Source organism: Neofelis nebulosa, chromosome 2, assembly GCF_028018385.1.
Source record: "Neofelis nebulosa isolate mNeoNeb1 chromosome 2, mNeoNeb1.pri, whole genome shotgun sequence".
In the NCBI taxonomy this organism is placed as follows: Eukaryota; Metazoa; Chordata; class Mammalia; order Carnivora; family Felidae; genus Neofelis; species Neofelis nebulosa.
The window spans coordinates 222,255,833-222,269,607 of record NC_080783.1 but is presented as its reverse complement, the minus strand read 5'-3'; the positions used below and the strand labels follow the sequence as shown (position 1 = coordinate 222,269,607).

Sequence of the window (13,775 nt, the reverse complement as noted above, 5' to 3'; positions counted from 1 at the left end):
CAGAGGGGAGTTGAACAGGAGAGGGCCCCAAAATTCCGAAGGAGGGAATCTCAAGGTTGAGAGCCCAGATAAATTAGGGTGGTGCTCCCCCGCGAGAGGCTTATGAAAGGTGGTTTGGCCAGTGGGGGCAAGAAACAAGCAGACAGGGGGCAGCTGTAGCAGAAGCAAAGGCTCTGAGGTGAAGGGGGTGTCAGCATCACTTAGGACGTGCGGAGACTGCCTGGTGCGAGTGGCAGAGGTGGAGGGGGGCGAGGGAAGCCCCGTTTCGTAGGAGGGGTTAGAGGAAGATGCGGTTATCACAGTGGATCCAGTAACCCATCCTCCACCTCAACACTTCAGGGGTCTCCTCCTCTGGCTCCGAGTCCCCTCCCCCCACTCCCCATGAGGGGAGCACATCCTCCCTACCCCCCCCCCCCCCCCCCCCATTAAGGAGGCAAGGCAGGAAAGGTCTGCGGGTTCTGGGACACGCGGGGGCCAGGACTGATCCGCTGTCGCAGAGCGGCGGAGGCGGCTGGCCAGGCTGGGGGCCACTCGGACCCCTGCCGTCCGGCTCCCTCGCCCTCCGACCCCGGGACTCCCGCGTGAATCCCCTGGTTCTGAAGTTGGGCGCCCTCGAAAACTTTTGCTTTTATCCCAACTTCTCCCAAGCGCGAGACGTGTGGGCGTGGCGCCTTTAAGGAAGCTCAGGGACTGGGCTCCGAGTGGGCGGGGCTCCTGGGGGCGGGGCCTTCTTGAAGCGGCCCGAGGGCGCGGCCGCCTGGACCCGCCAAGCGCCCAGCGTGGAGCAGACATGACCTCGCGCAGGTGAGCCAGGGCCGCTTGGTGGCTTGACGCCGCGACCCCTGGAGATGTGCTTTGGGTCCGACGGGCACCGACGGGTTAGCGGTGATATGTCCCCAGGCCTGACCTCCTGGCGCAGCCTCTCTCCACTGCCAGGCCCTTGAGGCTGGGCCTCACCCAGGCAAATGAAAGGACTCTTTCTTAATGGGAGGTGAGGGGCTGGGCCTGGGTGAAGGTCAGAGGTACCCTAACTCTAGGGAACAGAGCATGCCCTGCAGGTGGTGGGTAACAGTGGTTGGAGCCTAGAATGGGCGGCAGGTGTAGACTCTGCCCAGCTCCTGGCTCTGATTGGGCCATCGGAGCTGTTTTCTGCCAGGTGGGGGCTACCTCTTCCTTCCCCAGGCCTGAAACCCAGGGCACTAGCACTGAGGGGTCCTGCAGGGTCTAGTTTCCCCTGCTCTAGACTCGGTCCCTTGACCCTGCCTAACTGTAAGGACCAGCTCCCCCTGGACAGGCTCGTCTTTGCTCTAGACCCTCCTGGGGCCGGGTTTAGGGGGCAAGCTTCGCAGAAGGGATTCGAGAGCCTAAGCGGCCACAGGTCAAGCCAGCTTCCTGCCTCCGTGGAGAGGGAAAATGGGAAATGTGACAGGAACTGGGCACTTCCTGCCCTTTCTGCTGGATCCCTGCTATCTGGATGTGTGCACTCACGCATGTGAGCTCAGACTCTAGCGTGCATGTGGATGTGAGTGGGGGGGTCATACAGGTGTGAAACACATATCACTAGGGGCTGGGTGAGGCCAGAGGTCACAAGAGGGGTCATGCTAGGACCCTGCGTGACTCCCTAGATCAATGAGGGGCTGGACAAGGTCTGGGCTTCAGGGTCCAAGGGTATCTCTCTGCCTGAGCAAGATCCTTGGCCCAAGGCGGACGCCACTGCCTCCCCACAGCTCCCACCAGCAGTGCCTCAGTGATGAGGGTCCCGGGATCCCTATGAGGGATGTGGTTAGGAAGCAGCCAGGCACAGAGGCCTCCATCAAGGTCATAGGCTCAGGAGTAGTGGAAATCGGAACTTGTCAGCTCCAAAGCTCTGTGATAATAGCCCAAGTTGAGGGAGGAGGAGGTTTTGAGGTCTGGTTGGAATGACCTCTCAGACTCACCTCAGCCTCACTCTTAATTGTTCTCCAGACAAGTTCTGGTGCTCAGAGAAGGCCCAGTCTGTGTCACATGCCTGTGACCTTGCTCCAGCCTGGGAAAGCCCCGAGTAGGGCTCTGCCCGCCCTTGCCAACCTCTGTCTGCCCCACCCTGTGGCGACCATCTGGATTGTCACTCCTCTGGCCCCTGGGCCCCTTGCACACCCCTGTCAGGCCTGGGCAGATCTGACTAAAACCCAAGTAAGATCTATCCCCCTGTGCCCAACTCCACCTTGTGTCCCCTTCCAGTCACCCTCTGGCTTGTGAGCCAATGGGCACCTCTGTCAACTCTGCTCACTCAGGGGCTTCTAGTGCTGTGGGGCAGAACTGGGTGCAGGTACATTGGTACTGATGCCTGGGAGGGGGCTGGATCCTACAGTGGGGTGGGGGGCCTGCTACACCCCTCAGGCTTACCCTCTGTTCTAAGAGTTGGAGAAGAAGGTGCATCTCTGGTTAATTTAGTTCTATATAGACAGGGTGGACCTTGGTTCAGTTTCCTCTTGGACCAGAAGGGTCAGCGTCTGAGGATGGGGCGCTGGGAGCAGGGAGAAGGAGAAGGATTATTGCCTGTGCTCTGGGGTCCTGAGGCCTGCAATTCTAACCCAGAATCCTCCACTGGCCTGTGTATTCCCCACCATCACAATAGCATCTGCCCTGCAGGAGTGTCCAGCCACTGTATCGTGTGTGTAGGCGTGTTGACAGGCTGTTCGTGTGCCTTCCAGGGTTCCAAGGTTGGAGCAAGGCCACATGGGGAGGCAGACCAGCCAGTGCCCTGTCTGGGTTCAGGCTGATCCGTTGGGTGACACGGGCTTCCCTGGGCTCCAGAGCACTGACGGGGCTCAGCTGGGCCTTGAGGAGTCCAAGCCATTAGACCTGTTGGGAGCCCAGTATGCCTTGCTCACCCTGCTTGCCCCCCTTCCCTGGGCCTGCAAGGACATGTCACCAGGGCAGAGCTGAGTCACTGACCCATCACAGAGCAGGGAGCGCTTTGGCACAGAGGTGACCCTGGGCCCTGGCACAGAGAGGGTATGGGACTCGGAGATGGGGACCTGTAGCCTCCCCACCTCCTCCCTCCCCCTCAGCCAGGGCCAGCAAGCCTCCTGGCCTCCTGGGTGTCAGTTCCACCTCGAGGCTTGGTTGGGGGATGTGAGGCCCTGCCTCAGCCTGGGATTCTGGAGGGCGGTGGTGTGAGTGGCTGCAACCTCTCAGGATGCCCCACCCCTGGAGATTTCCACCTGATATACCCAGTGGCAGTTTGTGGGGAAGAGAGGGCAGTGGAAAGTATGACTGAGAATCCCTGAAAGGACAACAAGGTACCCTGCACCCCTCTCTGTGGCTTTGACTCTGGGCCTCTACCCTCCACCCCTGTCCCCACACTCTGGGCACTGCCCATCTTGGACTGGAATCTGAGGCTGCTGTGGCCAGGGGGAGCGGGCATCTGGGCACAGGATGTGGTTCAGCAGAGTAGGTGGTCCAGGGTGGAGGGGTGGTTGGAAGCTTTCTTCTGGGCTCGGGTCCCCCCCGCCTCCACAGTATCTCATCACGGGTCCAGCGACAGCACAAAGCCATTGCCCTCTTCCCGGTGGCCTTGCCCACTCTCCTGTGATGGGCTCTGGAGATCATCATGTGGCATCTCCTCTTCTAGGAAGCCTTCCTTGGCAGCCTCACCTGCTGGACCACTTGACCAAAAATTGCCCCCAGGTCTGGCTCCCCTACAAACCCATGTCAGGGAGAACTCAAAACGCTATGCTCAGAATGTGCTCAGGAAGTGCCTGGACAGCGGTAACCCCCATTCCCCAGGGAGAGTGAAAACAAGAGTGTTGCTCAGGCTGGGTGGCCCCAGGCAGGCCACCTGAGCTCCCAGGCCTCTCTGAACCAACACATGGACCCTGGGGAGCCATCAAGGTCAGAACTGAGCCTGCCCTCAGTGAAGACAAGGCTGACACAAAAGTGTAGAGGTGCCCATGGGCTGTTAACAGATGTCCTGTGTAGAAGGTAGGACAGTAGTGGGGGCTGCAGTAAAATGCAGAGACAGTGAGCCATGCCCAGCAGGGGTGGTTGGTTCTGGGAGCGTTTGGGAGGTAGGACAAGAGGGCTCTGGGGAAGAGAGCACGGAGGGGCTGCGGGTTGGTGACCTGAGCTGTGAGGGGTGGCGGCTCCCTTCACTGAGTGAGCACCATGTAAAAGAACAGGGGCTTGTGGGCATGGCCAGGAGTTTTCAGTTTTGCAAATGTTAAGATAGAAATGTTGCTACGCTTCCAAGTAGAGATGCCGAGGGGAGAAGTACCTATGAGCCCAGGTGGGGCTGGAGGTGTAGAAGGCGCACGGATGCGTAGGCACATGCAGGGCACAGGTGGGGAGCTCTGACATTGACAGGTCAGAAAGAGGAGGGCCCAGCAAAGGGTCCTGGCCAGGTGAGGCAGAAAACCAGGGGGGAACGGAGAACATGCTTCTAGAAGGAGGCAGGGTGCCTGTGTCAGTCAAATGCTGCTGAGGACTGAGGCCCGACCACAGGTCCCCAAGCCCGATGGGCACCCTCGATGCTGAGGTCTCAGTAGGGCTGGAGGGAAAACGGGTCTGTGAGGACTCAGGCAAGGGTGGACAGTGGAGAGCAGCACAGAGCAAGGGAAGTATCTCCTACCACTGTTAATGGTCTCTGGAGCCACACGTGGCCCTCAGCAGTGAAATGTGGCCGTGTGACTGAGGAACCAGGTCTTGACTTTGCTGAATTTTCATTCATTTACATTCACATTTCAGCGTGCTGTAGGCTGCTGTGCTGGGCACGCCCGTGCAAACTGTGCACACAGACAGCTCCTTGGAGGCGTCAGGACAGGCCCTGAAGGCAGGAGTGAAAGGAAGCCTGACGGACGAGAAGAGCCCAGAGGAGAAGGGTCCTGCAGCTTTAGACACGTGGTCTAATTTCCATTGTAGAAAAGCCTCCACAGGGCAGGACCATCGTTGCTCCTATTGTTGGGTCAGATCTAAACCTGGGCCCGAAATTCCTGCCATAACAGGGAAGCAAAAGCTATGAGGGCAAAGAACACAGCAGTTCTGACCCTGGACATGGGCTTATGCACAGCCCTGAGTGAGGGCCCTCCTGGCCTGTCCCCCACTTCATGGCAGAGGCTGTGAAGGAGGACAGTCCCGGGAGGCAGGGCGGGGGGCAGAGGCGGGGTCCCTCTCAGCCTACACTCCCCCCTCACCTCTAGTCCTTTACCAACACCTGCCTCAGTCTGTATCGGGCCCCACGGTTGGCAGAAGGAAAACAGCTCCTGACCTGACCTGCAGCTGCCCAGGCCCTTCTCTCAAGTGAAGCCCACCCATCCACCCATGCCCCCACCTTCCATTTACGTATTCATTCACTTCTTTTTTTAAAATTTTTAAAAATGTTTATTTATTTTTGAGAGACCGAGCACGAGTGGGGGAGGGGCAGAGAGAGGGAGACACAGAATCCGAAACAGCCTCCAGGTTCTGAGCTGTCGGCACAGAGCCCGACGCAGGGCTCGAACTCATGAACCGAACTATGAGATCGTGACTTGAGCCGAAGTCAGACGCTCAACCGACTGAGCCACCCAGGTGCCCCACGTATTCATTCACTTCTTAATTCAAGTACAGTCACTAATACCCAGGCACTGTTTTCGCCCCTGGGATACAGCACTGCACAGAACAGTTTCTGCCCTTTGGAGCTTAAATCCTTAAGTGGGAGATAGATAGTAAACCAATAAATATATCATGTGTCAGAAGGTGACAAAAACTATGAAGAAAGATAAAGCAAAATAAAATAGAGGATGAGAAATGAGAGGAGTCCTCGGCCATACGGATGTGGGCCAAGGGAGCAGAGAACAGCTAGTATAAAGGCCCTGTGGTCAATGACCTCACGTGAGTGAGGAGCTAGGGCTGGGGAGAGGGGTCAGGGTGGAAGGTAGACCTGAGCCTGTAGGCTGTGCTTTTGTTCTGGGGCGGGGGACAAGGGTGGTTGGGAGGGCTGACTAAGCGACTAACACATTACGGCGCGGTTCCTGGGGCTGCGGCCGGTGCCCCTTGGGAGGTGGTAGCCAACACCACACCGGAAGGAGTGGAGCGAACAGGGTCTGTTGATGGGCTGTGAGGGCAGGAAGGAAGCCCTGGGTGACACTGGAGCACCCCAAGTGCCTTTGGCCTAGCTGGGATGCCCTGGCAAGGCCGGAGGGACCAGACACAGAGTTTGAGGCGAGGTTCCTAATGGTAGCTGTGTGCAGGTGCTGGAGGGTGTCTGTCCCACCCCACCCCAGCTGCAGGGGTCTGCCCATTTGTGTCCCTAGGACCCCATAGCCCCACCTCCTTCCACACAGGCCTCAGGCCCTGTGGTCATTACCCATGCGGGTTTCGAGCAGGGGGGCCAAAACAGGCACCGTGGGTGGAGGTTGGATGTGGGCCAGGATTTTGGGGGACGGGGGGTGGGGGGCCGGAATGTTAGTGTCACCCCAGCTCTCTGGGATCACCAACTTGTGGTCCTCGTGCCAGGTGGTTTCACCCCAACATCAGTGGAGTTGAAGCAGAGAGGCTGCTCCTGTCCAGGGGCCAGCACGGGAGCTTCCTGGCAAGACCCAGCAAGAGCTGCCCAGGGGCCTTCACACTGTCTGTCAGGTGGGTGAAGGTGGGTGGGTGCTACGGCCAGGTGTGAACGGGCCTGAGGCTCCAGGAGCCTCAGCCATCTGAACACCCTCAGCTGGGGGGCAGGTGGGGATCAGTCTCCCTCTCTTCCCAGAGGGGTGTTGGGCATCATCCTGGGCAGTAAGGATCCCTGCTGGGGGCTGGACATCCAAGAATCCGGGTCTTGTCGGGAGGTGGGAGCCAACAGTTTGGCAAGGGGTGGGTGGAAGTCTGGCATTCCTGACCAGATGGCTTCTGAGCAGGAGGGAGTCATTTAGAAGGGCCCCGTGAGGTAGAAAGTTGTCAGGACCTCCCTCCTGCCCTCTGAGGGGTCTGGCGTGCTGGACAGGGGCCTCGGTGGCCCTGATTATGATCCCATGTCCTGGGGATGCTCGCAAATGCTGCCCACAGGGGGTCTGGCTGGAGGCCATGAAAGGTCCACTGCGTAGGGAGGAGGAATGGGAAAGGACTGCAACCAGCAGAGTGGTGATCAGGGCTGGGGGGGGGGGGGGCGGCTTCCAGAAGGCCTCTAGATCTTTCCAGTTTCTCTGCTAAAACTGAGGCAGCAGGCGTCATGATGCCAGCCCTCAGGATGGACTTCCTCCACCTCGGAGAGACTGAGGTTCTCCCTCCAGGGGCTTCCCTGATAGCATCACATGCTGTGACCCTGGGAAAGCCATCTTGAGGGCCCTGTCCGCAGTCAGCTGAAGCCCCTAGGCAGGTGGTCTGGGGTGAGGCAGAGCCCCTTGCGGAGGGCTGTTTTAGCATCTGCCTCCAGGCCAAGGGAGAATCAGGCCTATGGTCTGCAAGCCCGGTCCTGACTGCACGGTGGGGAGGAGGCAGCGGGGGTGGGGTGTCCACCCCCCATGGTGGGGCCCCCACCCTAGCTGGACACGGAGGGGCCTGTCCTTGGCTGTTCCTGATGGAGGAAGAGCACACAGGCAGAGATGTCAGGGCTGGAAAAGCTCAGGGACTGTTCTGGAAACTGAGGGCGGTGATGGGAAGAAGGGGGTTGTGGGGACAGACCCCCCCCCCACAGCAGTGATTGGTGTGCCCACCCTTCCAGGCGCCATGATGAGGTGACACACATCAAGATCCAAAACACGGGGGACTACTATGGCCTCTACGGAGGGGAGAAGTTTGCGACGCTGGCCGAGCTAGTGCAGCACCACACAGGCCAGCACGGGGGGCTGCTCCGCGAGCGTAGCGGGGCCCCCGTCGAGCTCCGGCACCCACTGGGCTGCCGGGACCCCACATCTGAGCGGTGAGCGGCAGGCATCTGCATGTTTGTGAACGTGTGCGTGTCCGAGGGGCGCGGGGTGTGCTGGGCATGGCCCCCGGGCGTCCTCTGCCCTCCACGGCTCAGGCTCAGGCTTGGGCACAGCTGCAGCAAAGTTGAGGGAGTGTCCCCTGGGGTTCTGGGCACTCGCTGCAGGGGTGGGAGTGTATAGCAGAAGCCCTGTTGCCAGTCTTGTACCTTCCCTCTGGCTGGTGACTCACGTGGGCAGTTTTCTCCAGCCTCAGTTTCCCTGCCTGCCCTGCTGAGGTCTGAAGAGGCTGCATCTGCCAGGGAGGGGGCATGGAGCGGGTCTGGGAAGGTGGCCCTGCCCCTCCTTGCTGGGGACCAGGCTGCCACCTGGTGGCCACCCTGGGCCCCGCAGAGCCCACCTGTCTTGACTCCTGCCTTCTCCTGGGTAGGGTGAGGTGTACTGGTAGGGTGAGGTGAGCTGGGCAGGGCAGGTGTACTGCCGGGGCCCTTGAAGTCTGAGTGGGTCTGTCTGTCTGTCCCTGTGTCTGTGTTCTGGCTTGGAGCCTTCTGGCTGCAGGTGGGTCCGTGTCCCCTCACCTGGCCAGGCCATGGCCTCCAGTCTCACCTGCACTCCTTCCCACCTCCACCTGGGCCAGGTGGTACCATGGGCACCTGTCTGGACAGGAGGCCGAGCAGCTGCTGATGGAAAAAGGACGTCCGGGCACCTTCCTGGTGCGGGAGAGTCGGAGCAAACCCGGGGACTTCGTGCTGTCGGTGCTCACGCAGCCGCTGGACAAGGCAGACCGCCGGCCGCGGGTCACACACATCATGATCCACTTCCAGGTGGGAGGTGGCAGCAGGGGTGAGGTAGGGGTGTGACTCTGGAGGTGGGCAGCGGCCGGGCCCCTCATTGCTGCCCCTACAGCCAGACGGCACGTATGACGTGGGCGGTGGGGAACGGTTCGACACTCTCAGGGACCTGGTGGAGTGCCACAAGAAGAACCCCATGGTGGAGAAGTCGGGGGTCGTGGTGCACCTCAAGCAGGTACGCCCCAAGGCACATGACCCTTAGGATCCGGAGCGAGCTGCACCCCTGGGGTGGGAGGGCCCCAGGGGCAGTGGTGCCCAGGAGAAAGGATGCTAGCCAGTGCCAAGGGCAGGGTGGCCAATCTGGGGCCAGAGCAGCCGCCCCTGGGGGGCGCTGTGGGGTCTGCTGGACCCTGCGAAGCCTGGACGCAGGCCTCTCGGTGCCAGCCCCTCAAGGCCACGAGGATCAATGCCGCAAGCATCGAGAGCCGAGTACAGGAGCTCACCGGGGCCACTGACGCCAGCGAGAAGGCCAAGCAGGGCTTCTGGGAGGAGTTTGAGGTGCCCGCCCCTCTCCCCACCGCCCACTCTCCCACGGACTCCCGTCCTTTGGTGCTGGGGTGAGGGCCAGCAGAGGGGAGGTAGGTCAGTCACTGAGGGCTCTGGGGGAGGGTGGGGCAGCAGGCTGAAGCTTCTGCCCCCCCCCCCGCCCCCCGCCCAGATGCTGCAGCAGCAGGAATGCCAGCTCCTGTATCCCCGGAAGGAGGGACAGCGGCTGGAGAACAAAGCCAAGAATCGCTACAAGAACATCCTTCCATGTGAGGGCCAGGGGCGGGGGCTTCGTTCGGGGCCAGAGCTCCATCCACTCCATGTGGGGCCCATCTGGCAAGGAGGGGCCCTGGGGAGGTTGAGGCCGGATGTCACTTCCCACCACCGGTGTGACTTTTTCCCTCTTGCACATTCAGGGCTCCTTCCTCCCTCCTCCTGCTCACCATGCGGTCAGCAGGCAAGGAGGCAGGTGGGTCCGTTCCCCACCCCCCCCCGGAGACCCGAGCAGTATCTTCCCCTTCCCAGTTGATACCACCCGTGTCACCCTGCATGACGTGGACGACAGCGTGCCTGGAGCCAACTACATCAACGCCAACTACATCAGGGTGGGTGTGCGAGAGACAGGTGTGTGTGGCCAGCTGTGTGCGTAGTCTTGCATGGATCCGACAGACATCCTGAGCCATGTGTGGACACACCAGTCACCCCATCCCCCTATTATGAACCTGGAGCTCTTTCTGGCGGGCCCAGGAACGATCCATGGACCCTGACGGGATAGTAGACATTGTTGGAGAGGGACTGTGGTGGTTTCCAAGGAGTCCTCAGAGTGGGCCGGACTAAATATTGGTCTTAAGCTCCTCCCTCACCTAGGGCAGGAGGGGCTGTGTGTGAGCCACCTGCGGCTACTTTGCACATCGTTTTTTTGCACATCGTTTGCATAGACTTGCATTGTCCTCTGGCACTTTAAATCCTGGAAACTGCAGACACCAGGCCCCCATCCCCTTACAGAGTGATCCAGAAGAGAAGCCAGGCCATGGACAGGGCAAGGTATACATCGCTACCCAGGGCTGTCTGCAGACCACAGTGGCGGCCTTCTGGGCGATGGTGCACCAGGAGAACACACGTGTCATTGTCATGGCCACAAGGGAGGTGGAGCGAGGCCGGGTATGAGCTTGGGTTTGACAGCCCTGTCCCCACCATGTGTTCGTGTGGTGGCTGGCCCAGCCTCTCTTCTCCTGCAGCCTTTGGGAAGCTGGGGGGAGTGGCGGACCACTCTGGAAAGACCCTGCGGATGCATGTGCATGCATGAGTCCCCACAGGGCACAGGGGCAAGGGCGCAGGTGGCCTTCCAGCACAGCTGATGCAATGCACCCTCCCTCCCAGAACAAATGTTTCCGATATTGGCCAGAGCTGCATGGCCGCCAAGAACATGGCCGTGTGTGTGTCTGCAACTTGGCTGAGCACCAGGCCCAGGGCTACTGTGTGCGGGAACTGCAGGTGTGGCGGCCAGATCAGGTGAGCCTAGAGGGCCACAAGATATGCGGGGCCAGGGTCACAGTGGTCAGGAAGTCCCCAGGTCTGCGCTGGGGGTGAGCCCTGTGCTGAGAGAGAAAACCCACCCACCCATGTGGCTCCATCCAAGCCCATTGGCCTTGGGGGTATTCATATCCCTCAACCCAGTGGGCACAGTCCTGGCCCGGGCTCTACTGGGCAGTGTTCACAGGCAGGCCACAATCTCAACCTTAGGCCGCTGGTCCCAGGTGCCCGGCTCCAGGGTGGCCTCACACCCACACCGCCTCGCCCTCCCCAGTCTTTCCCTGCGCCAACTGAGCAGGTTCAGTGCCCTTCATATGCCAGTGGTACCTATTTTCGTGTCAGGCACAGATCCCTTCCCATGCCCCACCCCGTCCCTTATGTCTAACCATCCCTTTGGTTCTTCCCAAATGGAGGTCGTTGTCCCTGAAACTTGCTCCCTCACCCCATCGCACCCCCTTCCTTCCCCTAGGGGCCTGAGCCACCTGGGGCCATCTGAGGGCCCCCACGCCCTGAATTCCCTATTTCCCTCCCAACCCTTTCTGCTCAGCCTTGACCCTGCTGGTCACTCCTATGGCAATCCCCGCCTCCTCCCAGCTCATGCCCTGGGGGTGCGGAGGTCACGGCAGTGCCACTCTGACCCTGTGGCCCGGCCCCGCCTGGGAACTGCTCATTCTGGCCTGGCTGGCACTCACCAGCCCGCCCTGCCCAGGGGGAGCCACCGCGCACAGTGAAGCACTACCAGTACTTCAGTTGGCCAGACCACGGGGTCCCGGCCGAGCCGGCCGGCGTCCTCGACTTCCTGGACCAAGTGAACAGGGCACAGAACAGCATGCCAGGGGCCGGACCCATGGTGGTGCATTGCAGGTGCGATCGGGGATGGGGTGGGCGGGCAACGCAGGTGCCACCCGAGGCGGGGCCGCGGCCTTCTCCCCTAACCTCTTCCCAGGCCTCCTGGTCCGTCCCCACAGCGCCGGCATCGGACGTACTGGCACCATCATCGTGATTGACATCCTGGTGGACATCATCCGCAGGCAGGGTGAGCCAAGCAGCCCCCTCCCGCAGGCCAGCCCCTCCCATCTAGGCCCTCTCCTCCCGGCTACCCCGCCTCCCCGGCGCCGGCCCCGCCCCCCGTCTACCCCGCCGCGCCCCCCCCCCCCCGCCCCGCCCCGTTCCGCCCTGAGCGCACTCGTGCCCAGGTCTGGACTGCGACATCGATGTGCCCAAGACGATCCAGCTGGTGCGACGGCAGCGCTCGGGGATGGTGCAGACCGAGGCGCAGTACAAGTTCGTGTACCTGGCGCTGCAGCGGTACATCCAGGACGAGCAGCTGCGTCTGCGCGAGCAGGTGGGGGCGGGGCCGGGCTGGGGCGGGGCCTGCGCCGACCGCACCCTGGTGACCGGCGGGTGTCCCCCCACCCCACCCTCACCCCGACCCCCCCCCCTCCCGCGCCAGCCGCCAGAAGAGCACGAGCATCTGAACGCGGGCCTCGCGTCGGCAGACCCGGGCCGCAGCCCTGGGCCCGCGTCGTCCCGGGCACCGGCGGCGTGAGTGGGGCCGTCAGGGCGCGGCCCGGGTCCCGGGGTGGGGGCGGGACGGCGTCGTCTCCGGGAGTGGGCAGGCCGTGGGGGGACGGGATCCCGCGCGCCTGCGCCGGCCGAACCCTCTCTCCGCCCGCAGGACCCCAGAGGGCCCCGGCGGCGTGTAGAGAACCTGCGGGGCCTCGGGCGGTGACGGTCTTCGCGTGCGCCGCCCCCCCGCCCCCCCCCCACCCCCCAGGGCCTGGAGCCGCGGCTGGAGGCGGGAGCCAGCAAGAGGCACTCCTCAAAAGACTGTGTTCAGCACTGTACAGCCCGGAGCTTGTCCCTGAGTGCTGGGGGAGGGGTCCCGGAACCCTCAGACCCTCACTGGCCTGGGCCTGGATGCCTAGAAATGGGGAGGGGCAGTCGGGAGCCCCGAGTGCCCCTGCCCTTTCTGGGGCTCCCAGGTGAGGGAAGAGGGGGAAGCAGGGCTTCAAGGCGGTGGTTTGTCGCTCACCGGGGGGCCACCAGTCACCACCCGCACAGCACAGTGACCAGTGCGACCCCACGTGTGCCACGTTTGAGTGTCGGCCTGTATGTGTGACGTGAGTCACCGACGAGCAAGTGGCCAGTCTGTGCTTGACGGGACTGTAGCCGTTGGTGTTGTGCCTAGCTCCCCTGTACCCCAACCACCCCCCTTCAGAGCTGGTCTTCAGCCCGACCCACAGCACAGGTTACATGTGGAAAATGCTTCATCAGGGAATGTGCGAGATGCCCATGTGAGTGCGTGTGCGACGTCACGTGCCTGGCGTGGGTCTCACGTGTGGGCTGGTGTGTGTGACGGGTGTGATGTCGCCCGCATGTAGTCTGTGGCCACACCCTCCCATCTCGGAAGGCCCTGTGGCTTTGTGGGATCCTCAATAAAATGCCTCGTTCTGAGTTCCGCGTCTTCGTTGGGGTCTGGGGCCCAGCTTCTCGAGGGTCTCCCTGAGCACCCTCCCTATCCCAGGCCGGCCAGAAACCCCGCTGGTTGGAACAGGAAGTCCTGGGCTTTGGGGCGAGGGGCGAGGAGTCTGAGGCCTGGCGAGCCGGAACCAGCCTGGCCTCTCTTCACCGTGCTAACTGGCGGTGTGGGATTCCTGGGGCCGACAGCAGGAGCGGATCCGGGCGGCCTCCCGCCCACCCCTCCAGCCAGGCCGGCCCAGGGAGGATCTGTGAGAGATCTTCAGGGACACACTGGTGGTCACTTCTGCTTCTGTACACCCTTAGGCCTTGGTTCCCAGGAGCTCAGTCCTGGGGTTCTACGACTTCTTGGGGTGCCACCTGCTGTGTCCATAGTGGGGGGCTCTGAACCATGCCAGGGCCCCGCCCCACTCTGGCCCAGCTGCTCCAGCCCCTCCCCATCTTCCTGGGGGAGCCTCAAAGTTCTAGGGGAAGGGCAGGACTGCTCCAACCCATCCACAGCCCAGGGAACAGGAGTTGGACACCCTAGAACCTGGGGTCTGTCTGCCCTGGG

General features: G+C 61.9%; 1 protein-coding gene across 2 annotated transcripts; it reads left to right on the top strand.

Annotated features, from left to right (window-relative positions):
- The first annotated feature begins 731 nt into the window (after positions 1-731).
- Positions 732-13,196, top strand: LOC131505681 (tyrosine-protein phosphatase non-receptor type 11-like). Of its 2 annotated transcripts, XM_058719514.1 has the most exons (15): positions 732-804; positions 6,475-6,597; positions 7,670-7,867; positions 8,509-8,695; positions 8,778-8,897; positions 9,107-9,220; positions 9,381-9,477; positions 9,734-9,813; positions 10,214-10,369; positions 10,589-10,720; positions 11,451-11,605; positions 11,710-11,777; positions 11,938-12,086; positions 12,195-12,286; positions 12,420-13,196. In XM_058719514.1, exons 1-15 carry the CDS (start codon positions 791-793, stop codon positions 12,445-12,447), a joined length of 1,713 nt encoding a protein of 570 aa, XP_058575497.1. In that variant the 5' UTR covers positions 732-790; the 3' UTR covers positions 12,448-13,196. The 2 variants fall into 2 exon arrangements, with proteins under 2 accessions (XP_058575497.1, XP_058575498.1); XM_058719515.1 differs by lacking the exon at positions 9,107-9,220.
- The last annotated feature ends 579 nt before the right edge of the window (positions 13,197-13,775 follow it).